Source organism: Dromiciops gliroides, chromosome 5, assembly GCF_019393635.1.
Source record: "Dromiciops gliroides isolate mDroGli1 chromosome 5, mDroGli1.pri, whole genome shotgun sequence".
NCBI classification, from domain to species: domain Eukaryota; kingdom Metazoa; phylum Chordata; class Mammalia; order Microbiotheria; family Microbiotheriidae; genus Dromiciops; species Dromiciops gliroides.
The window spans coordinates 138609388-138635817 of record NC_057865.1 but is presented as its reverse complement, the minus strand read 5'-3'; the positions used below and the strand labels follow the sequence as shown (position 1 = coordinate 138635817).

The following is a 26430-nucleotide window of genomic DNA, read 5'->3' as shown; positions in this document are numbered from 1 at the left end:
AAGGAAAGAATGAAAAGAAAGTCAAAATTTTATTGCTAATTATTTTTTCCAAAAACCAGGGCTAAAATAAACACATATATTTTGTACATTAATCATATTTATATTACTAGTAACATCTTTATTTATATATTGCTTCATACTTTAAAAAGCACAGAGCAAGTGTTACAGACAATGACATTGAATCTTTAGTCCCTTGCCCAAAATCACAGATAGCAATCAAAATTTGAAACCAAATCCTTTCTCTCCAAATCCTAGAGTATCTAATATTGTATACTATCTATTACACTATGCTGGCATTCATGGAATCACTCAACATTTGTAAATGTTGCATTGTTGTACTTTTTTTTTCCAATAGCACTGAGGGATTTACTCTAATCCATACCTAGATTCAGAGATCATTAAAACTGGAAAAGACTTCAGAGATCATTTATTCCAATACTTGTATTTTATCAATTAAGGAAAATCAGTCCTAGAAAGCAGAAATGACTTGCCCAAGGTGACAATAAATAATGCCACTAAGACTCAAAATCAAGTTTTATTCAAGGTCTGGTCCCCTTCTAACTGTGAGCTAGTGACCAACAGTATGTACTTACAAAACAGCCAGCCAGGTATAGATCTCCAGTCTTTGAGATAACTTGAACACAGTGAAATTGAATCCAGAATTTCAGTCACATTGATATTATTAGCACAGTATCTTGACAAACAAATCAGATGTATATAATACAACTAAAGAGGAGAATGAGTCAGTGCTTTCAGAATATTTAGTTTTCCATATATTAATTTGCAAAAGACTGAATCTACAAATATCATAAAGTTATACATCTTTACATTAATCTGAATTAATTTATTTTTTCAAAATAGGACACTGTAAGATGTTAAAATCAATTTTTATATGATTGCAAACTTTACCAGTAAAGAATCAAAATTTCATGCACTTAGCTCATTTATTCATTAGCCATTCAGTAAGATGAAGTGCTCCTGAGAAATCTCATGCTTCTAATTCTGAAATCAAGTTTCAAACATATTTACCTTCCCTTTCCTCTCAATATTTTAATAAATTAATGTTTCAGAAAATATCCATACCCTCAGACTTATTTTGGCCAAAGAACATTAGGGGAAAACTCATGATCTATGAGATAATAGGAAATGTGATTAATGGCATCAAGGTAGAAAAACTTACCTCAGACAAGCTGTTTTATTCTACAATCAACCTAGCTAAGTGAGCCCAAATACAAATGACCATATCTCCTCACTGACCAGATCAAAAATCTAACCTTTCAAAAGTTCTTGGGGGGAATAAAAAGTAGTGGTTCATCCATCCCTCTACCTCCTCCTAAAACTCTGAATAGTATTCATCATAAAGAAATACACAGAATTGCAGTATTTCACTTAACACAGTGTTTGGCACAAGATAAATCTTAATAAAAGCTTTATTAGAAGCTACATAAGTAAACTTATATATATAACATTCCCCTATATCCTTGCCCACAAAGGAAGTTACATTAGTGATCACCACTTCCTTTTCCAACTTTCACTATTCATCCCTTTAATAATATATTCTAAAAATTTATTAGGAATCCAAGTCAAGCACATTGTCCCATAGTGTCCCAATAGCCACTGTCTATTCTCTTTTTCAAAAACCATTTTTATCCATCTCTCCTCCTATAGGCCTTATCCTGTTTTGTTGTTCTTTTAAACCACTGTCGGTATCATAGCCATCACATCAACCGATTTGTTCAATACCCTGGGATAAATAGGTCATCTGGGTCTTGCGCTCTCATCATCTCCTTATATATTTTGTGTAGTAGCTTATTCATATTAGAATAAATAAAAACCGTAAGCTGGCTAAAATGAAGGGCTTACATCCCTTCCTTTAGCTAAACCACTATAATTCCTTTATTCTTCCTTTTAAAATCTGGATAAGACTATTTCATGGAGGCAAAAATAAAATATGGAAAAGCTTTATTAATTTTTAACAGGTAATCCTACCAGTCATGGATAGAGCTAGGGGCAAAAGTGCTAGTTCTTCTGTCACCGAATTCTGTTAACTCAACTAAGATATACCTTAATTTCTACAAATGAAAGCAACTCAAATATATATCACAAATTGATATTCAATTATTGGTCTCCCTAGGAAAAAAAATTCCCATCTGCAAAAAAATTGCTTATTCCTTTTCTTTTTTGGCATTGACAGTTCCTTTGTGATTACCCAGATGTCCTCCAGTATTGGTATTTGACTATAGACACACTTTCATCCATACTCATAAAGGTATGCCATTTTCTTGCCTTTAGATATATAATACATTTTGGAAGTAATAGAAAAGAAGTACATTCCAATTACTAATGGCTTAGAAACATATGGAAAGTAAACTACAATACAGCTGTCAACTGTATTGACAAAAGTAGCCAATTACACTTTTATCTTGAGCTAAGAACCTTGGAGATTCCCCAAACATTAAAGTTTACTGTTTTTCTAAAATTTTAATTGATTAGGGCAACCCCAGCTCTATTTAAGCACTTTAAATTAGAATAACATTTTAGTTGAACTGAAAAAAATAATATATCCTCCATCTGAAGAATTCATCTGCACAAAACTATTTCATTCTGTTTTCCAAAGCATTTCCACTAGTTCTGTCTCATTCTAGGCACTGAAGGAAGAATCAGATTTGTTGGCACAAAAGTTTTAGGAGCTATAATATTTAAACATATCCATGGCACTAAATATAATTTAGTAGTTTTGGGGGGATTGGAAAGCTAACTACAAAATGCAATGAACAACAATAGGCAACTGTTGAGACTTGCAAAGCACTTTATATACATCATCTCATTTGATCTACACACCAAACCTATGAGATAAGGTGCCATTATGATCCCAATTATATAGATAAGGAAATTGAGTCTAAGAAAGACTAAGTGACTTGCTCGGGTTGCATATATAAAAAAGGATTAGAATTCAGGTCTTCTATCTACTATCTAGCACAGACCACTGTGGCCCTCCTAGCTAGAAGCCTGGAGTACTTAGAAAGTTTCAATATAACTGCCTTAAAAGCATTTGTGGCATAAAAGACCTTTAATAAGAAGTAGCTTTCACACCTGTATTCTATAGCTGAATGCTATTCTCAATGAATCAGGGGCTACAAGTTCCTAACGGTAGATTTGAAAGAAAGGGCTAAAAAACTATCACTGTAAAGCTCATCAGAATCAACTTGAATAAAATGAGCCAGGAGCTAACTAAGCAACTCCCCATTTGCAGGAGTTAATTACTAAATGGAAGTAGCCTGGAAAGAACACTGGACTCAGAAATAAGAAAACCAGGTTTGAGTCTCAGTTTCACTATTTGCTGGCACTGTGGCTTTGAGCAAGTCAATTTAACTGCTATCAAGTTCCTACACTCTGCAAAATGGAGCTACTAATACTAGGAACCACCCAAAGCTGTTGCAAGGAAAAAACTTTGTAGAGCTTAATATTTTCATGGATCTTTGATGTCCAATGTGTTTATTCTCTCCAGTAGTGAAGAATGCAACTCATCTATACCTTGTGACTCTAGTCTATATGACCATAAGAAGCCCACCCAATATGTTTGGGGGTGGTCTTCTTTTAGGTCTTTTAACATTCTCCAGATGCCAGTGTAGCAAACAGGCTGTCCATCCAGTAGATGAATGTGAATTATTATATAAGCCTCAGTCACAAATTCTCAATGTGGCCACTTGCAGCAAATAAGACCATTCTTCAGAAGGTGACTATAAACGCTACAACCATTTTTCACTGAGAACATATAACACGGCATGTGTCAAAGTGCCATAGCAATGGCCTCTCTCTCAGAACAAACTTCTGAACAAGACTACACAGATTCAAGGTTTATGATTCGTGTGGATGGCAGCTAGAGACTTCTGTCATTTAGATAGTGTGATGAAAAGATCTTCTTGGAGCACAGAAGAGCTTATTCAAATAAGTAGTATAACCAAATGGATTCTGACCAGAAACCCTCCAGTCCATTAATATGCCTTTCTGAGTAGCTTCTCATGCACTTGTTATTATTGTTATTAATATTGAGAAATAATATGATGCAGTATAAAATAGAAAGTTTATCCTTATCCTCAGGGCTTCTCTTTGCATGAAAATATTAGTGCCATTCCCTGCCACCACCATTATACATACTAGTGCTCTATTAGAAAGCTTGTAAGAGTTGAGCTATGTAAATGACTTGTTCTGAGGTTCAACAAATGCTGGGCACCAAATTGTCACAGTGCCTAGAAATTTTATTGTGGCACCTTATATCTTCAATAGCAATTACTTAACAGAAAAAAAGCTAACACCCAGGAATAAGTTAGCCAAAGAAGACAGGAGAAACAGTCATATCTGCTTGGTTCTGCCTCTATCTCCTGCTGCTGGCTAACATGAGGTGCAGAAATCAGTGCTACTGAATCCAAGTTTCCCATCCATTGAGATCCTAAGAGGTACATAGTAGTTTGCTAGATCTAGGCAAATGAAAGGATGGACTACATTAAATGGAGAGGTGAAGAATAGCATATTTTGCAGTAACAAAGCCCTGTTGTGGCCACTAAATCTCAACCAGCTCCTATCAAATCCAGCTCCCATCAAAAAACACCTATCTTAACTGCTGCTTCTGCGTCTTGCTCATAAGACCATAGATTTAAAGGTGGAAGAGATCTTAGAAGACATCCAGATCACCCTCATTTCACAGAGAAGACAGCTGATGTATAGACAGGTTCACTGATATGCCCTGGGTCACAAAGTTAAAACTACTGTCTGAAGCACAACCTCAGACTAAATCTTCCTAACTGAATCTAGTACCAATGCATTGCTTTCTCCATGCCACTGGTGCTTGCGAATTGTCTGTGAAATTGAATCGAAACTTACAGAGGCCTACCATATCTATTCCTTTTGAGTCATCCTGCTTCCTCAATTCCAAGTTCTTCTTACCACCCTCTATCTCAAAGATAACATATGAATCTGCTGGCATACTCATGCTGGACCAATCCTGTTCCTCTTCCTCCTCTGCCACTGACAAGATCATCTAAGGCTTCTCTTAACAGAATACATGCTGTCCTTGTCAGGATGGACAAGGAATAGCCAGCTGGTTGCCTGAGCAGCTGGGGGAAAAACATGATGCAGTCTAACCCTTAGCCAACCGTCCTGCCTCTCCAATAATACACTCTGACAAGCACTTTCCAAACTCCCCAGTTACCTTGAATTCTCTCTTTTCTTTCTTTCCTTATTTTTTTTGGGTTGGGCAATGAGGGTTAAGTGACTTGCCCGGAGTCACACAGCTAGTAAGTGTCAAGTGTCTGAGGTCACATTTGAACTCAGGTCTTTCTGAAACCAGGTCAGGTGCTTTATCCACTGTGCCACCTAGCTGTCCCTCTCAACACTAACTGTAGAATGAGATTAAAGTACTTTATTCCTCTAATCAGTGTTCGATTTTATAAAATGACAAATGGAAAGAAGAAAGCTAAGAACTTATTTTGAAACGTTTTATCTTCAACATTTACACAAAGAATTTAACTTTATATTTCAACAATTATAAAACCTTACTTACAATATTAATTTATGAAATATTTACTCAAGTGTAACCAACATAGCAGATTTTTAAAAATCTAACTGTCAATATTCTCTTTAATGTTTTGCTTCTTGCTTTAAATCTGTTGATTAAATCACATTTAAGTCCCAGTAAAATATTACAATTCCCATGCTCATAATCATGAAACTTTCCAAGTCCTTCTCCATATGATAACTAATATAACATTAGATGGACATTAGCTTCCTAATGAGGCATCTAAATTTAGGAAATATTTTGTCAAACTGTTTCAAACTAGTATTTTATATTACTAAAAGAAGGTTAGTAACTCAATATGAGACAAGTGGTTCAGCATGAAGTTTTTTTCCAAGATTCTTTTAAGAGTATACTTCTACCTATATACTGTAGACAGTTTTCCCCCTACACATTAAACTGGTAGTAGTGAATCAGTGAGAGACCTAGAGCAAATTTAAACTTCCTCTGGAAGTGCTTTTATCACCACAAGCAAACAGATTTCCTTCTCCCAGAATTCAATTCAGTAACCATTTATTACTGGCCTACTGTGTATAGAGCACAGTACTAGGTACTGAAGAAGATATAAAATTTATTTTTGTCTTGTTTATCCTACCCTACCCCTCTTAGAACTTCACAGTGCAGTAAAAGGATATGATACACATAGACAACCAAAAGATGAAGTTATACAGCCATAGCCTGAGACCTACCCTCACCCCACCACTACTGTTCTCACTAGTATCTGGAAAGGAAGGAAACAAGCATTTATTAAGCATCTACTATGTGCCAGGCACTCTGCTAAGTGATTTACAAATATTGTCTCTTCTGATCCTCAAAAATACCCTGGAAGGCATTATTATTTATCCCCATTTTACAGTTGAGAAAATTGAGGCTGACTGTGGTTAAATGACTTAATCACAACTGTTAAGTATCTGAGGCTGGATGTGAATTCAGGTTTTCCTGACTCCAGGCATAGCACTCTATCCACTGTGCCACCTAGATGCTTCTAGGTAAAGAATGGGAGAGAAAACCTCAAATACTGCCACTCCTAACTCTAGTGCCAGTCAGAATAACAGTTTGAGGCAGCAAGAGGAAAGGGGAAGATAGGAAAAGTCCATGGCAAACCTTGTAAACATATCCCCTTTGCCTCCACCAAGCTACTGCCCTGAACTAGTACTTCTCAGAATGGCAAAGCTGAAAAAAAATAGATAGGAAAACTAAAGGAAATAGTGGAAACCAGGTGAGGATTTTAGTCCTTTCTTGCCTTCCTTATATATAGTAAACAACAGTAGTATACAAGCTACTTGGACAAGTTATTAGACTCACTCCAGATGAAATAAAGCAGGCAACCAAAGGATCAGGCATGGCAGACTTTACAAGGTACAGTCTTAGCAGGAGCAATCATGAAACAGAAGAAACTAATTATGGGGCCCAGAAAGGACCAAAATCAAAAGGGTTTTAGAAATTCTTAATTCTTTTACTGGGATGGATGAGAATTGGAAAGTGAGCTTCTTGAGGACTTCTTGTTGTTTAGTCATTTCAGTCCTGTTGGACTCCATGATCTTACCTCAGGAAACTGAGGCAGATAAGGCTAAGTGACTTGCCCAGGGTCATATAGCTAGTAAGTGTCGGAGGTTGGATTTGATCCCAGGAAGATGAGTCTTCCTGACTTCAAACTCAGCCTTCTATCCACTGTGCCACCTAGCTACCCCTCCTTAAGGACTTTTGAGTGACTACTTTTACCTGTGAGAAGCCACCACCCTGCTGAGAAAGACCCTGTAGGGAAGCTCCGCCCTGAGGAGAAAGCATGAGGTGATCTTTCTGGGGTTTTGACCTAGAAGCAAGGAAAAGGCCTGACATCCATCCCTCCTGCTAAATTCCTCTTCTCACTTTATGCCCCACCAAGAAGTCCCTATCCTAACAGGGCTGCAGTACTACAACTGTCATTCGAATATTCTCCCCAACACCTCCATACTGTTTGAATCAAGTCAAGTCAGCAAGCGTTTATCAAGTAAGTACTCACTATGGGCCAAGCACTGTGCTAGATGCTAGGAATACTTATAGAAAAAGAAAAAAAAGACAATTTTTTCCTTCAAAGAGCATTCATTCTAATAAGGAAAAACAACACATAAAAGCAAGTTAGAAAAGGGCAGCAGGGAGGGTATGGGGAAGTAAGTACCCAGAAGAGGTCATGGTGGGGAAAGAAATCTGGCAAGTCAGGAGCAGAGGCTAGGGAGAAATGAAGTGAACATGGTCCTTCCTTAAAATGGAGTTCCATTAAGAACTGACCAATTAGAGGAAAGGGAGGCAGAGACAGAGGGATTTTTCAGTGTGAGAAAGCTGCTGAGATATGGTAGTGAAAGAATCTTCCAGGATGAGAAAGCTGCAAGGACACAGTGGTGAAAGTACCCCAGAGAATCGAGTGAAGCACCTAAGGCCATGGACACCAGCACCACCAAAAGCCTAGAGGTAATATATAATTCCTGCCCAAAGCCTAGCATTGGACAAAAGAGAAGTTGGAGACAGAGGGAAACACCACTCCTGTTATTATAGCTGCAACAGAAACATTACTGACATCACAAATTGAAAGTCTTAAATATATTTTCCCATAGAAACAATGTTATAAACAGTGGTTAAGTTTTATAGTACTATACTTCAGGTGTATTATGGGCCAAGCAGGCTTTTGTGGCCTAGAAGCATATCACCATTTATAACAGTGATTTTATAAGGAAATGTTTGAGTGCCCAACAACTGACAAAAACGAATGATTGAAACATAACCCATTCCTAAGTAGAGAACTGCCTATAAGTATTCCTACATATATTCTACCAAACAAACAAAAAATGTCCTAAAGATAGAAATACTTTTCCTTGTTAACTAAGAGTGATGATATTTTTGTGATACATGCAGGAAACATGCATGTCTGACCAGGTACTCAACTTCAATAAGATGTCATTTGAGTCAAACATCATCTTAAACCCAAAAGACCAAATTTATAGAAATGTCACCATTTACAGTAGGAGAGCTGATAATCATTTAACTAGTATCAATATGTACTACTTGGTGAAGTGAAACACAATGTCTAAAATAAAATGAAATTTTGTAGAATTGTTTTTTTCAGCACCCATTAGCCTTAGACACATTAAATAGAACATGCAGCTTAGCATCACGATGATAATATGGAAGCTGTGTCCAAGAATTTTCAAGAGCACAAGCTACTCCTCAAATAAGCACTTCTTTAATTGAAGCTGTGATGGGACCAATATCCATTGATCTTCCTATCTTTCCCGGTAGCAAATTAGGCTAGCCTTCCCCCACTCCCCACCCCTTACATGCAACAGCTGTCCTCAGCTATTGATTGCGGGGAAGAAAGGAGGTCAAGTCTCAAGCTGCCCCTCTTGATTCAGCTTCTTGGTATTTCCTGGTTATATCAATATGATTTCCTGGTCACCTAAGGGCATGAAAAGGTCCACCCTTTGGGCTCAGTGTCCTTCAGAATTGAAGGATGTCCCAAGACCACATGAGTTATCAGACCCTAATACCCAGACCAGATGCAATTCTATATATGGAGGTACTGGGTTGGGAGTGGAATCTACCCAAGGAAAAGAGCTGGAATATACGTATTGATAATCCTTTCTATGCTATAACTAAACAAAAATTCTTTTGTTAACTGTTGAATGACCTATCAGTGCTTTTATTTCATCTAAAGATCAAACCTGAATAGGTACTTGTTCAGAGGACTTCTCACTCTCAATGGTTCGATCATCATTTCTATGCAGAGGGTTCTGAGATCTATATATCTAGCCCTAGTCTCTCCCCTGAACTGCATATAGTACCAAATAATCAATTGCCTTTTAGAAACTGAAGACTGGATGCCCCATAGCTATCTCAAACTCAACATGTCTAAAAGAGAAATAATTTTCCCCACAAATCCTTCCCTTTTTTGAACTTCCCTATTATTTTCAAGAGCACCACTTGTGAGTCAGACTCACACTACAGGTCCTCACTCTTCCTCATGCCATATATCCAGTTCACTGACAAATCTTATCTCTACCTTCACAACTTCACTTATTTATATTCCCTTCCCTCTTTTCACACAGTTCATCACCCTGTTCAGACCCTTAACACATCTTGTATGTACCTTTGCAATGCCTGGGAATTGAAGAAGTATCTACAAATGGAAAAGGAAGTTTCTGTCCTACTGGTTCCCTATAACCAATGAAATCAAAATAGTGGTCTCAAAATCACTTTTAAAACTCCAAAGTGTGGTAATAGATAATTATTGCAATGGCTTTCTGGCTAGTGTCCCAGCCTCATCTCTCCACACTTCAATCCACCTACCACTCAGCTGCCAATGTGAATTTTCTAAAAAATAATAATGGTGATGATGATAACTAGCATTTATATAGCATTTACTATGTGCCAAGCACTGTGCTAAGCACTTTACAATTATTATCTTGTTTGATCAGCACATCAGCCCTAGGAGATAGATGCCATTATAATTCGCATTTTATGAGGAAACTGGGGCAAAGATAGGTTAAGTGACTTGCCTAGGGACAGCTAGTATCTGAAAACAGACTGAATTCATGTCTTGCAGACTCCAGGCCAAGTGCTCTATCCATTGTGTCACCTAGCTGCATGCTCGGAACAAGTCCAACCACGTCACAGCACTCCCCCTTCCCCACAATGAGCACTAGGGACTCCCTGTTACAACATTCCATCTCCTTGTCTGTGCCCTTGCACCACCTGTCCCATGTGGCTTAAATGTTCTGCCTTCTGATCTTGCCTCTTAAGTTTCCCTGGCTTCCTCAATACCTAGCTCAAATGTCACCTTCTATAGGAAGCTGTTCTTTGCCCAACCTAATTCTTGTGCCTACTCCCTCTCAGATTCCCTTCCATCTATTCAGTCATATATTTCTAGTTATTTACATGTTGCCAAGTGTATTACGAATTAAGTTCTTTGAGGGCAGAGGCTGTTTTATGTCTTTCTTTCTATTCCCAGTTGTGTTTTTTAAATTATTGTTGCTAAACTGTCCTTTCTAAAATTATTGCTACTTCTATATTAATGGCTATTGCACCCATTCTGGCAGTAAGCATTTATTATTAATTCATATCATATATACCAGTAAAGAATTGACTACATGGCAGTTAGCATAGGCAGGAGAAAAGCCCCAGACCCATTTGTCTCTCAGAGACAGCACATGGTCTCAAGGTCCACTTGGAAGAGCATAATCAAGCGCCAGAGTGTGAGCCAAAATGGTGACCCCTTGAGTGGTTAAGGCTCTTTAGATAGAGGCAGGTCATACATTGATTAAAGTTAATTGGTTAGCATCATTCAATTCCATTGGCTGATGTGCCTTGAGGGTGGTCCAAATTAAAATAACTCTACATGACTTAATGGGGAAGTATGCAAAAGTCTAGGTGTGGTTTAATACCATCAACTCAATTTAGCTAGACACAAGAATCAATCTACATTTCTTTTGCAGCCTTGGACTGGCCCTGACAAGATTTGCTAAAGTTCTTGGACTTTTTTGGGGGTGATGGGGGAGGAGGGGGAGAAAGCAACTAAAAAAGAAGGGGAGATCACTGGATCCTTCAAGATAGTGATTATTAACAATTATTTTCTCACATAGTGCCTAGTTGAGTAAGGAGTAAATAGTGGCACATAATAATCCCATAATAAAGCTCTGCTGACTGATTATAGCTCCAACTCAGGTGCCCCAGTCCCTGAAAACATACTATCAGAGATTTATTGCTCTGAATTAAAAGTACTGGCACCTTTTCACATCTTTAAAAATGTAAATACCACTGGGAGGAGTGCTGTTTAAGTGAGTTCAATAAATAAGCTATGTAAAGCACTTTGAAAACCTTAAAGTACTCTAGGAACTCTTTTCTATAATGTGTGAACTTTCTCGGACCACATGGTCTCTGTCTCTCCAATCAGGTCTCCTTGAGACCACATGCTGTCTCTCTGGTAGACCACATGGGTCTTTTGGGGGCTTTTCTCCTGCTTGTGCCAACTGGCATGTTGAAGCCCTCTCTCTGCCTTCTGAAGCACATGGCCTGAGATTATGAGAAGTTAGGGAGATACCTGCTCAATCCTTCACTGGTATAATATTGATAAATTAATATGCTTATCCAAAACTGGTGCCTATAATTATTTCCCCTATGTATATATGTATATATGTATGTATGTGTGTGTGTGTGTGTGTGTGTGTATAGTTGCTATTATTACCATTCCTATCCATTTGAGTTTTACATTTGAAAACTCCCAAAGAAATGAAATGGTAAAATTTCTATCCTGTTGATTCCCTATAACCAAATAAATCATGAGTGGTCCCAAAGCCATTATTAAAACTCCAAGCATAGTAATGGATAAGAAAAGTTATATTTTCAAAAGTAATAGCTTGGTTTGAAAATTATACTTACCATTGTTATCATTTATACATTAAATCACAAATTCACTTTTGACAGTATATTGAATTCATGCTACATTCATGCTCAACAGGCCACTTGTTAACTCAGGAACTCAGTGTTCTATATCTCTCTACTGTGGCTTTACAAAGACAGTATCCCCAGTTTAAGAATGAACTCACCAGTCATCTCTTCCATAGATTTCATCAAGCCTCAGGCCCATTTCACTTCCTAGCCTTTCTGATCCAGTTCTCCTCACCCATCAAATTATGTCATATTTGCTTATGTTTATATATTGTATCCCCCAACAGAATATAAATTCCTTGTGGTTAAGGGATGTTTTTCATTTCTGTCTTTGTGTCCCTAGGGCTTAACATAATGCCTTGCATAGAACTATTACATAATGTTTGTGGTATTATAATCTACTAAATCCTTGACACTTGAGGGTGAATTAGTCTTAAACTGCTTTCCTCCCTCAAAGATGGGGAGAGAGAAAAATGCAGAGGATGGAGAACTAGAGAGTAAAATTGCAATTTAGCCTAGGATCAACTGCCTTTTAAGAAATAAAAAACTGGGGAGCAGCTAGGTGGTGTAGTGGATAAAGCACCAACCCTGGAGTCAGGAGGACCTGAGTTCAAATCCAGACTCAGACACTTGACAGTTACTAGCTGTGTGACCCTGGGCAAGTCACTTAATCCTCGTTGCCTGACAAATAAAAAAAAAGAAAGAAAGAAAAAACTTTGTGTTTTGTTTCAGAAGGGTAGGAAGAGGGAAAGTAAAGCCAATAGTTAAAATGAAGAGAACTGATGATTATACTGTGCATGTAGCTGTGAATCATTTTTTACTAATTACTTCATTGCGTGAACCTTCATATTATAAATATGAGATATACAAATATACATATGCATGTTTGTATATGTATATATGTGTGCATGTATTTTCCATATTTACAACTTAAGAACTCTCTACTAAAGCCCTGAAGTTAGAAAGAAGTTAAACATTGTTCACAAGCCCATGCAATTAGAGGGGCAAATATGGTCTATATTTCCTTGACATTCTCTATTTTTTTTAATTGGGTATTCCTTTGAGCTTACAATAAGCCCTTCAGTAAAAAACTTATTATGGTAGCTCAGAGTTTATGACCAAAATTATAAGTAGCATGTTACATAATAGCATTTATTTCTACCAAGAAAAGTGTTATGAAGCCATTATATTAACATTTGTTAAGATACCCAGAAAGACCCCCAAAAGTTCCAAATCCCTAACCCTGGGTCTTTCCAACCTCATCTTTATCCACTATAAATAGCAGGCTAGGCACTAAATAAATGTGTTGAACTAATCAATGGGCATTTATTGTTCTTTCTTGGAGGGGAATGAAATTATCTGACTGTAATGCAAATCTATTTAGATAACAAATCTAATACAATAGCAAAAATTGACTAAGACTCCCACAGAGAGAGACTCTACATCTTCCCCATATAATCTGTACCTCTAGGCTAGTTTGCCACATTTCTGTTCTTAGGTAAACTCAATTCCCATTACTCCACATTAGAATCACCCAACTTTTCTGTAAGAACTTTCATATAGAGGGCAGCTAGGTGGTGATAAAGCACCCGCCCTGGATTCAGAAAGACCTGAGTTCAAATTCGACCTCAGACACTTGACAGTTATTAACTGTGTGACCCTGGGCAAGTCACTTAAGCGTCATGGCCCTGCCAAAAAAAAAAAAAAAGGTTTCATGCAACACAGCACTGAAATGGAATGGGAGATTGTTGGAGAAGGGGGTTGCTACTGGCAAAGTCCTTGAGCAAAGCTGGGGAGAAGACAATACTACAAACTACATACTCTTTCCTCATTGAGAATTCTGGAAAAATCTTTGAGGGAAGATATAATGTGACAACTGCCTTGAAGATCTACTTTCAAAGATCGATACCAAGTCCTTGCCTATTTACTTCTCAGGTAGGGTTCTGGGGAGACAAGGTTGCTGCTAATGGATGGTCTGAAAGAAAAAAATAAAATAAAAAGGCTGTATGTAGGGCACCCTTCCTCAGTACCAAATGCCTTTTCTCCATGAAGCAGTAGCAGATTTATGAATAGTCCCTTTTGATTCTGACCTTAAGGCTGTTTCTTCAAGAGTTTTTAAGTTGTTAAAAAAAAAAAACAGAGGATTCACACACCCATGTAATAAGAATACAAACACCAACCTTTTAAATTGAAAATCACCTCAGATGAAAATCAGCTACTCATTATTTTAACCCTCATGTATTAATAAGAAAGTAGAACAAGTCTTAGATTTGCATAGTTCTGAAAGTTACTTAGCCTCCCAGAGTCTTTTCTCACATATTTGTAAGGTGTTAATAATAATAATCCACATTTAGACTGAAGTATGTGAAAATTAGGTTTCTATTTCACCCCAGTTCAACTTATAGCTCTGCTACCTATTACTTGTGTGACCTTAAGCAATTCATTTACCTTCACTTGGTCCTCATTTCTAAATTGAAGGACTTGGACGAGGTGAACTCAAAGCCCTTCAAACTCTAAATCCAAAGATCATAAGGCCTCAGTGGTCTCAGTAAACACTAAATTGTTCACTGGATGATGGAACAAGATGATGGTGGAACAAAAGATCCACCCCTAGGGAAAAGACTACATGAATGAATGAATGAATGAAGATACTGTGGAAGTTAAATTTCTATTTTATCATTTTACCTAAGGTTCAAGGGCTATTTTCAATTACCCTTATAAGTTTCATCGGTTATGCATCACTTTTTGATTCTTAATCTACAAGAATTAAGTTTTTATTATGGTTTATTATGGTTTTGGCACTGTACTTGATATTGAAAATATCAGGAAAAGCCTATTGTAGAGGGTGGCACTTGAACTGATCATTGAATGGAGCTGGTGATTCTAAGAGGCAAAGGTGAAAAAGAAATGTATTCAAAGGCTCAAAGGAATGAAAGTGAATGCCTGTATTAAGAGCTTACAGTGTTGCCAGGTGTGTGGAAGACTATATTCAAAGACAAGAAGATGGAATGTTGTGTATGAGGCTCAGATTTAGAGCTGGAAAGGCCTTTAGAGATTAAATCCAACCCCTTCTCATTTAACAGGGGAGGAAAGTGATACCCAGATACTTATCTGGGTAACCCAAAGTTACCCAGGTAACTTACCCGAAGGCACAGTAGGTATGTAGCAGAGACACAATTTGAACCCAGATCCTATCTCCAAATCCCAACCTCATTCTATGCTACCAAACTCATCTTGAAAAACTTATTTAAAAAGGCAGCCTGGGGGCAGCTAGGTGGCACAGTGGATAAAAGCACTGGCCCTGGATTCAAGAGGACCTGAGTTCAAATCCAGCCTTGGATACTTAACACTTACTAGATGTGTGACCCTGGGCAAATCCCTTAACCCTCACTGCCCCACAAAAAAGGGGGGGGGGGGTGTTCTCTCATCTCTAGGGCCTGGTCTTCTCTAGAGGGAACTGAGGTTCTAAAGCCAGCTTCCCCCAGGGGAAATTCAAAATCCATCCACACATAATCAAATTCTCTACTTTATTCTTTCCCTTTCTTCGTAAAGAGCTAGCCCAATAACTCCTTACTTTTCCTCTCGTTCTTCCTCGGTGAGAAGGTGTGACTATTTTTGTGACCTAAGTCCCTAAAAAGCGAAAAAGATACAGACAGCTCCTTAAAAGTCCCAAAGCCCACGAAGACCTCACCTGCCTCGTGGAACTAAGCTTAGCCCAAGACCAGGAGGCGGCGTCTCTTTAGGAGGAATAAACTGGGCCTGAGGAGCGAACTCTGCCCTAGGTCCACGTGAACTGCAGAAGTTAGAAGACCTCGCCACCACTCCAGGGGAGCAGAGTAGGGTGGGGTGGGAAGCGGTGGAGGGGCGCGGGGGGAGGGGGGGATTTGCTTGACAGCGGAAAGGTTTACTGAAGGAAGGCTGGGCGAGGTCGAACTCTCTCTAACTTACACCTACACGTGCAAGGCAGGAAAAGGGAAGTTGCAGCTACAGGCACCGCCTGTCTCAGCCTCCGCCACGTCCGACGCTGACAACCCCGCTTCTCCCGCCCCGCCCCCCCCCCCAGCCCCCCGCAACCGTCCCGGACAGCCAAGGGTAACGGCGACTCCCTATTCCCATCCTAGGCCTGGAGCCTGAACCTGACCGTGACTATGACCCTACCCTCAGACCTGGCCAGAAATGGAGCCCCAAGCCTGCCCCTCTTTCCCTGGGCACCGCAACTCAGCTCCGTCCCAGAGGCAAGGAGATCCACCTCCCGGCCTACACGGCGCCTCAGCCTCCGGGAGTGGGGTCGCCGAGCCCCGCCCCTTCCAGGCCCCGCCCCGTAGCGTGGGAGCCCCGCCCCGTAGCGTGGGAGCCCCGCCCACCGGCTGCGGACCTCTCTTCCCACCAGGCCCCGAACACCTCCAAGACTTGGCTCAGAACCCCTTCTGTATGGAGCTAAAGTTTAAAATCTGTCCCTGAGTCTGGCCTGGCATTATTATTATTAAGGTATAGAAGGAGAAGGCTCATTCCGGACCCCCTGTAAAGGGTTTTAGAGATAATCTAGACCAACACCATCCTTTTGCAAATGAAGCTGCCTCAGAAGGATGGAGAAACTTACCTAAAGTCACATAGATATCATAATAATTGCTGGCACGTATATTTCCAGTTAGAAATTGCAAATCATTTTACACAGTTTATTCTTTTTAATTGAATCCTCACAAATAAATAAAAAGCACAAGTAGAATGGGGACTGGATCTGTGATTTCATTAATATATGGTACTCAGGTGAGGAAACTCCCTCCGCTGATACAGGTTAGATGCATTTTAGAGAGTGGCCTAGAGCACCAAGAAATTACTTTCCCAGGATCACACAGTCAGTATATGTTAGAGGCAAGACTTCAACCTTTATCTTCTTGGCTTAAAACTCGTCTTCTGTCTAGCAAAACAGTCAATCAATAAACATTTATTAAGCACCTACTAGGCACTTTACTAAGTGCTGGAAAGTTTTAGACTTCTGTCTTCCAGAAATGGAAATTGCTGTGTCCCCAGTGGTTCAATTATCTAAAGACCATCAACAATTTTAGGAAACAAATGTATGTTCCATAGGAGGGGTTCAGAATGACCCCAATTTCCCTGGATTTTTGGAACCAGAATAACAATTACTTATTCTCTTCATACCCTCCTGGAATGCCTCTTACATTCAAGTCTGAACTCCTTCAGGTACAGACTAGCATCTATCTGCTACTTTCTTGAGGCTTACTACACAAATTTTTTTGAGAAGAATAAGGGGGAGATGAGACAATGTCTTGAATTTCTCTCATACTTGTATCCACTATGTTCAAACTACCACCATGTCACATCAACTCTTTCTTCAAAATGTTTCTTGAATTTAGCATTTGTAATGCTAGTACAAATAGTATAGTTGTCCATTTGCCTCTTTCCTCACAACTCAGTTTTTCTAACAACCTCCTGAATGGTCTCACCCCCTTGAGTCTCTTTTTCAATATGTTCTCCATACTCCTGCCAGAATAATCTTACTAAAGCATTACTTCTGTCTTCTCAACAAACTGTCTTGCTGAAGAAACCAAGGTGGCTCCTACTACTATATCATGTCAAAAATCCTCATGAACTTTTTAAATCTGATGCTACACTAGCTATCCAGCCTTATCACACACTACTCTACAACACAAACATTTCCAGTATAATCAGGAATTAATTTGAATGAAACATTAACTAATTGTCTATATATTCATACTACTAAATATGACAGTTTATTTATTTAGTTAGTATTTTATAGCATCAAGTATGTGCCAGGCACTATGCTAAATACTTCACAAATATCTCATTTGATTCTCACAACAACCCTGGAAAGTAAGTGCTATTATTCTCCCCATTTTACAGTTGAGGAAACTGAGGCAAACAGAAGTTAAATGATTTGCCCAAGGCCACACAGTGAGTAAGTGCTTGAGGCTATATTTGAATTCAGGTCTTCCTCATTCTAAACCCACCACTCTAGGTATCCACACTGACTTACAATATGCAAGGTTTGTTTTGATGTTTTGTTTTGTTTTGTTTTGGTTGGGGGATGGGGGAAGGATTGGGAATCTGTATTTGTAACCAATGTTTTGTGACAATCCCTATGTAGAAATTCTCTCCAAAGATGTAGATCAGGCACCTGTCCATAATTTAGTCTTAGAGAGTTATGGAGGGGGGAGCTAGGTGGCGTAGTGGATAAAGCACTGGCCCTGGATTCAGGAGTACCTGAGTTCAAATCCGGCCTCAGACACTTGACACTTACTAGCTGTGTGACCCTGGGCAAGTCACTTAACCCTCATTGCTCCACCCAAAAAAAAAAAAGAGAGAGAGAGAGAGAGTTATCTGGGGGTACCAAGAGGTTAAGTGACTTACTTATGATTACCTAGGCAGCACATGTCAGAAATAAGGTGACCCCAAGTCTTCTTGACTCCAAGATCAGCCCTCTCTCTACTGTGCCACTCTGCCTCTCAAGTAAGAGGTAGGAGACAGTGCATTTCACTCTTTATTTCTCCCTTTGCATATCCTGCATTCTGTAATCAGTGCATCCTGTATAATACCTGAAATTACAGCCCTTCACCATTTCCAAGTTAAAGCTCAAATTTGCCATGGCCCCTATGGAGCCAGCATATTTTTAAATGTTTCTCGGGAAAACTGTTACTATGGCAACTCTGGTGAAACTTGTATTTTTATTTGAATGGATACTGAAACTTTCATAATTCTGCTTCCATCTTTCATTTCAAATGTTTTATGAATAGTTGAATATAAATCATGCCATCTGGAAAAAATAAGACACTTTTTGTATATTTGTTACCCAATCTTAAGTACATTCACAGTGATAGCTATGTAATCTTGGAGAAAAACAAAAAAAAAAAATAATAATTAACCCAAAATAAATATTTGCTAACAATCAATCACATTCCATTTGATTTTTATATGTGATATAGTTAGGGATATAACTGCTATTTATATCTAAATGTATATAAATATTAGATTTCAGAGATAGGATGGATTTTAAGGTGTAATTGAGAAATATAACTGTTACATGTATAGACTTTATATGTAAGTGAAGATAGGAAAACTCTAGGGATTATTTGGTCATATTTATTTGTTAACATTTAAAGGATAAAATTTTAAACTGTCAATAATATTCAAAGTTAGTGATGATTCATGTTCAATATTCTCATCCTCTTTTTCCAATCCCGACATCACAGAATCTCTTACTCTTCTCATTTCCTCCTATTCTTTCACCTACTTTCCTTGGCAAACTCAAAAGCAAAATAGGCATGTATAGGCAAAATAGACTTGTACACCTCTTTTACCATTGCTCTATTGGAATCGTTATTTTCCTTCATTCCCCTTTTTATTGGGGGAAGTACCCTTCCTTGAGAATAAAAGTGAGAGAAACCTTTCTTTACTCTATCTATACATTCTCTCTCATAACTGAATAAATACTTATGCCAAGCTCTAACCCTTTACAAAATAATTTTTATTTTTGTTTAGTGGATCTAAGATCTCATCAACTTTGATATCCCATTCTTGTCCACATCTTCCCATTCACCCTCCATAAAGGCTCTACTCAACATATAACAACAACAACATGCATATGCACTGCATACATATGTATATACACATGTATGCTTATGTTTATAACTATACATGCATGCACACACATATGGTACATATAGGATCCTTCTGTCTTTGATCCCCCTTGTGGTAAAAATTATTTGTGGTAAAAATTATTATTGGAGTTTTAGCTGACTCATTTGGGAGGGGCCACACCTGGCCCACCCTGAAGTTACATATGCTACTGAGGTCAGAAGGAGAACTCTCCATAGGCAGTTTTTGAAGGACCTCCCCTTTCGGGGGAGGAAAGAGTGAACGTTCCCTGATGGGAAGTGGAGGTTCTTCCAGAATGCTCTCCCTCTAGTTCCTTCCGGTAGCACGAGCAACTGAAGACTTTCCAGATTTTGGTGAGTTAATTATGGAAAACCCTAAATTCCTTTGAATTAGCTTAATCAGAAACGATCTGAGGATTGCATAGGCTAAGTTTAGAGTTAAGAGTATTTATCTGTATTTCTTTTTTTTCCTATTTCCTTATCTTTGACTTTTATTAGTTTCACCTTTGTTGTTTAATTAACTCCCAAGTAATAAAATCTGATCCTTTTGTGAATTAAAACTGTAAGGCTCCTTTCTTACTGGCCTGGGAGAAATATCTAAGAAGAGAAGTTCAGAGGGGAAGGTGAACCTAAAAGGTCCCTCATATTTCCAGGACCCAATATTTAGGAGAGTCCCCCAATTAACGCTCCATATATCAAATTTTGGCCCTCACACCCTTAAGGGGTTATTTACCCCCTCAGGGTACATGACCAATGGTCATAATGGTAGGCTCTTCTGGACTGGGCTTGATTCAGGCCAGTCCTCCTAGTTTAGGATTCATATTAGAACAAAATGAGACACTGATAGGTCATTTAATAGTTAACAAAAGGATATTTATTCAGTTAATGCAGGAGAAGAATATGCAACAAGGATAGACATTGAAACCCCTTGAGTTGCTCAAGCTGAGCAAATCTCTCATCTTGATCCACTAGTCAAGCATCAGGTACCCCCTCTAGCTCCTCTTAACTGCTTTGTCACCATAACTACTTTGTTACCTTAATTCCCTGAGCCAACCAGGCACTGAAGAATATTTCAGTACTTTTCATGGGAAAACTAGCTTAACCTGCATGTAGGTAGGGACTAGGATGTTGATCTGTTACCACATGGGGCAAAATGTTGTTTGCTCTGTTGTCTTGATTCAATATATTCAATATATAACTTGGTCTGACACAAAAAGCATACTCCTGGCTAGTTTGTATGCCTAGGCTCTATTAAAAGATGCATAGAGCGAAAGAGATGTTAGCAGCTTCTAAATAACACCAAACAGCTGAAGCAGCTCTTCCCAAGCCCTGGGAATGCAATGGCCCAGGACTGAAAGTCATCTTTATACTGATTAGGCCTTCTGTTAGAGCCAAGAGACATATGCCTAGGGGATAGGATGGTTATAGTTTAAATAGGATCTCCAGGCAAAGGAAAGTATTAGAAGGGGACTTGGCACAAACTCAGACAGGAGGTGTATAGGCATATTGTACCTCTAAAATGACATTTCTTGAAAAAATATGCATGTACACATATGTACATGTTTGTATATATACACATAAATATATATGTATAATTCTGAAAAGTAGCACTGAATATAGACCACAATGTAGAAGCGCTAATACAAGTGAGATATGGGGGGCAGGGAGGGAGATGTCCCCATATTAAGACCAATATGATATTTATTAATCAATTAATTTAATATTATCTTGTTAATATCCATGTTGGTATTCAACCTTAAAACCAAAATCTATGCAACTGTCTATATTGATAAATACAATGGAATCTTTTTAAACTCCATCCCCTCTGAAGTATTAACACTGTTAACTAACTCTTCTCCTGGATCTACTCACCTCTCTGTGTTTTCAGGACCCTGCTCTGTATTGGTTCTCCTATTAACTACATACCCTATCTGCCTGATGAATCATTCTCAGCCTCCTTTGCTAGATCCATATTTATATCGTATCATAGCACCTAATTATAGATGTGCCCTAAGGTTCTGGCCTGGACTCTTTTCTCTCTTTACATTCTCTTCCTTGGTTATCTTATTGTTTTCTGTGAATCTAATTACCATCTCTTTTCAGTTGGCTCCCAGATCTCTATATCTGGCCCTAACCTCTTTCCTGAGCTCTGTTTCGACATCACCAGTGGCCTACTGAGTATTTTGAATTGGATGTACTGTAGGCATCTCAAACTTAGCATTTCTAAAATAGAGCTCATGAATGTTCCCCCAAAGCCTCTCCCTTCTGAACTTCCCTATTTCTATAAAGAGTTTCACTATTTTTCATGACCCAGGTTTGTAACCTCAGTGCCATCTCAATGCTTCATTCTCCCTTATCTCACGTAGCCTAAAAGAAGCCAAATCTCATCATTTCTATATCTCCTACATCTCTTACCTCACAGAGGCATTACCCTATTTCAAGCCTTCATCAGTTCTTTTTCTTTATTTTTTAATTTAAAAAAATTTTTTTGGTGGGGCAATGAAGGTTAAGTGACTTGCCTAGGGTCACACAGCTATTAAGTGTCAAGTATCTGAGGCCAAATTTGAACTCGGGTCCTCCTGAATACAGGGACAGTGCTTTATCCACTGTGCCACCTAGGCTTCCTGGACTATTGCAATAATCTCCTAAATGGTCTCCTTAAGCTTAAATTTCCTCCTTCTCTAATACAAACTCCACTCATCTACCAAAGCAATTCTTCTACTGTACAGCCATGACCATGTCATTCCCTTACAGATTTCTGTGAGTCTCTCTTCTGGAATCAAATACTAATTCTTCTGTTTGGCACTTAAAACCCTTTGCAACCTGAAGCCTACTTCCCTTCCAAGCCTCAATACACGCACTTCCCTTCATCCACCCTAAGGTCCAGCCCAACTCCTCACAATCACAAACCATACTCTATTTCTAATCTATGTGCCTTTGCACATCTGCCTCAAGCCTGAAATGCATGCCCTGCTCACTCTACCTCTTAGAGTCCCTTATTTCCATCAAAGCTCAGCTCAAATGCCACTGTGTATATGAAGCCTTTACTAATTCTCTCCCCAACCACCACTGCTGCAAGTATTCTCTCTAAATTAGCTTGTGTCTATTTTCTACATACTAACATACTTATGTATGGGTGACAGCAGATTGGCTTAATAGTAGGCTGGTCTTAGAGTCAAGAAGTACTAGGCCCAAGTCCCCCTTTGACCCATTCTGGCTATGAGTCCCTGGGCAAGTCACTTAAACTTCCACTACTCTAGGTCTTCGAGTTGGAGTCCATGGCATAGATTCCAGTTGGAGGGAAGGAAGATGGGTCAAGTCCCACCCTTCCTATAATAGCCAATTGTGAGGCTTGTTTCTGCTGCAAGCTCATCTACACTTCATCCTTTATTCCTCCACCACTTTCCTATGCACTCTCTTCCTTTGCTAAACAGGCTCCTAACATCTGCTGCCCCACCTTTTCCCTACCATTAGTCCCTCAGGAAAGTTTTTACCAAATTGCTACCCCAAAGTCCACAGTAGATGTGTCTTAGAGAAATTCTCCCTCTCCCCTTCCCCTTCAGCCTATATACTCTCCCAAAGAAGATCTTTATGCTGTAACAGGTGCTATCATCAGTGAATGAAAGCCCCTACCCTCAGCATCCATTTCTGTTTTGGGTTGGACAGAGTGAGTTACATAGTAGTATATGCAGTGGGAGAAGAATTAAACCTGGTATTTCACTAGTATAGAGAATTCCATGGTGAGAAAAATCCCTCTATCAATTCAGGTCAGCACTTTTCCCGGCATTTTAGAGTCTTAGAGATTTCCCTAGAACAGAGATGTCAAACGCTAGACCACAATGTTTCTGGGTGACATCAGAACAAGATGAAAGTGAAATTGGAAAATATCTAAATAAACAAACGAATGAATGAACAAAAGAATAAATAGATAAATAGATAAATAAATGAGAAAATATTAATATGTGATTGTCTAAGCTTCAATTGTGGGAGGCAAACCTCGCTCAATTGGTCACAAAGCTGGTGTTCTTTCTTTTGTTGTATATGATTTCCTGCATTTGATAAAGAGGAATAAGAGCTTCCCTCAAATTCAAGTATGAAAGGCTAGTGGCACATATGCATTGATCCTTTATTTATACACAAGATGGACATATGATTGTCTATGTTGACTATGTATTAATTTATTATTCTTGGATCTGTATATTCTCTCCAAGTTCATCAGTATGGAGGATATATGGCTGTGAATGAGAGCCTGTAGATGACATACATCCTCATGATACTGTGAATCCTAATACGCCTTATACAAATCATAAATCATCAACTTAATGTTCTTAATGCTTTTGGACATTTCAATAGTTATTTGGGGGTCTAGAAAGTGCAAAGTATTGAGTGTCAAAAAAGTGTGTGTGTGTGTGTGTGTGTGTGTGTGTGGTGATGAGGGAGAGAAGACAGCTTAATTCTACACTAAGAACCTTAACTTAAAATCAACATTTTACTCCTTGCATAACATGGACTTCTAAAAAAATCATTTTTATAACCAATCATTGAGTATAAAAAAACATCCAGGGGGCAGTGGATAAAGCACTGGCCCTGGATTCAGGAGGACCTGAGTTCAAATCTGGACTCAGATGCTTGATACTTACTAGCTGCCTGACCCTGGGCAAGTCACTTAACCCCCATTGCCCTGAAAAAAAAATCCAACAATAAGAGGATTCATTTGGAGGTTTTTTTGAGTGATTGTGTCATGAGTTCTGAGAGCTTACTTAAGAATCTTCAACTTCTCAGTCACGTCAACAAGATTGGGTGCCCCACATATTTGTCAAGTAGGGGCCAGGTAGGTGTGTGAATATATAAATGAATATCTTTATTATGGATGGACGAGCAGGTTTCTGCGTGAGTGTATGTATGTGTGAGAGTGACTGTGTGAGCACTTTTGAATGTTAGTGTGATTAGCTATGACATAAAGTTACCAAAAAAGAACAAGCACAATTTTTAAATGAAGTCAGTGGCATCTCATAGTTCAGAGCAGGCATGTGGGGGCCTTTCCCCAAAAGCAGGGAAGAGAACCTTCCTGAGGGAATTCTTTCCATGGCTGAAGACATTTGGTTTTGCCTTCTTCTAGTAGAGGGACTCTTTTTTTTTTTTAATCTAGTAGAATAATCTATTAGCATTCATTGCTCCTAAAGTAACACTCGTTGTTCCTAAATTTATGTAATCTTCAGGTATGTTGAGGAAAGGGGGTGAGGGTCGCCTCCAGGACCAGGAAGGTGATAGCTCCCCTGCACTCTGCCCTCACCAGATTTCATTAGCAGTATTGTGTTCAATTCTAGCTTAGAGTTCAGTTCATGACTTAAGGGCATTGATAACCTGGAGAATGTCCAGAGGAGGGTTAGCAGGTTGATGAAGTGCCTTGAGTTCATTCCATAGGAGAATTGGTTGAAGGAACTGGGTATTTGAGCCTGAAGAAAGAAATTCTCAAGAAGGCTTGATGCTTCTCTTCAAGAATTAGAACGGCTGGGGGCAGCTAGGTGGTACAGTAGATAAAGTACTGTCCCTGGATTCAGGAGGACCTGAGTTCAAATCTAACCTCAGACACTTGACACTTACTAGCTGTGTGACCCTAGGCAAGTCACTTAACCCTCATTGCCCTGCAAATAAATAAATAAATAAACAAACAAATAAACAAATAAATGAATGAATGAATGAATGAATGAATGAATAAGTAAGTAAATAAATAAATTATGTAAAGGCTGAAATTCTAGCTAAACTATCTAAAATCTAATGAGTGGTCGCCAATAAATTATAAGCTTTAGCAAGAGTTAGACTTCTAAGCATTTATTAAAGAGAATAAGAATTTGGTAAAGAGAGAGAGAAAAGGCCTAGATTCATCTATTAAAGGGAGAGAGAATTCCTAGCTCTGCTCCCCACCAGAGTCCACAGGAAAGAGAGCGAGACAGAGCACCAGGCTCCTCCTTCTTCCTCCCACAAGCAAACATCATTTCCTGATGCCAAAGAAAAGATGCATGGTCTTGCCCTCAGAGACCTTTACCTCATGGCGGAGCTTTTGTACAGTAAATCTCCAGCAGGTGGCATCATTCCAATCATTACAATTAGAAGGGCCATGGTGTGGAAAAGAGATTAGATTTCTTCCAGTTGGCCTCAGGGGGTAGAACCAGAACTAATGGGTTAAAGTCATTAAGAGACAAATTTAGGCTTTTTTCTTTTAGTATAGGCGTTCATAACCTGAAGTCCAGGAACGTGTTTTTAAAAATATTTTCATATCTGAATTGCACTATAATTTGATTTGCAATCTTGTGTATTGGGTTTTGTGCATTTAAAAACATTTTTCTAAGAAGGGGTCTTTAGATTTCGCTAACTTGCCAAAGGTGTTTATGACTCGCCCCCCCCCCAAAAAAAAATGTATCTAGTAGTAAGACAGCTAGAGAAGATTTTTGGTTGATGCCAAAAAGTTAGTCTCTGGTATAAGACAAGGTTGAGACCTACATGGAGACAGTGAAAATTAGAATCTCTGCAGGGAATCAAGTCCCAGCTTAAATAAAAGGACAGGAGCCTGGGAAGACGATCCTAAAGATAGAGGTAGCATTCAGTACTTGGCATCGTAGCCTCAGCCCTTAGTAGAAGTCTTCAGCCAGAAGCATCTAGGAGTGCCCTCAAGATAGAGAGAAATGGAGTCTGTGCCTTTAGTACTGGAGCCAAGAGTCTGGAGATACTTGAGTCACAAACTGTTCTTGAGGACTACATAAAAATGTGTTGCTTAACAATAGTCTATTAAGAAAGAAACATCATTGA

The 26430-nt window shown here is 38.8% G+C and overlaps 1 protein-coding gene across 1 annotated transcript in view; it reads right to left on the bottom strand.

The window, feature by feature from the left end:
• Window positions 1–12187, bottom strand: part of IMMP2L (inner mitochondrial membrane peptidase subunit 2) — a 71435-nt gene extending 59248 nt beyond the window's left edge. The window contains exon 1 of the mRNA XM_043968688.1: window positions 12148–12187. Coding sequence (XP_043824623.1) covers window positions 12148–12172 — 25 coding nt within the window. The 5' untranslated portion in view covers window positions 12173–12187. The remainder of the gene's footprint in view (window positions 1–12147) is intronic.
• Between the last annotated feature and the right edge of the window lie 14243 nt (window positions 12188–26430).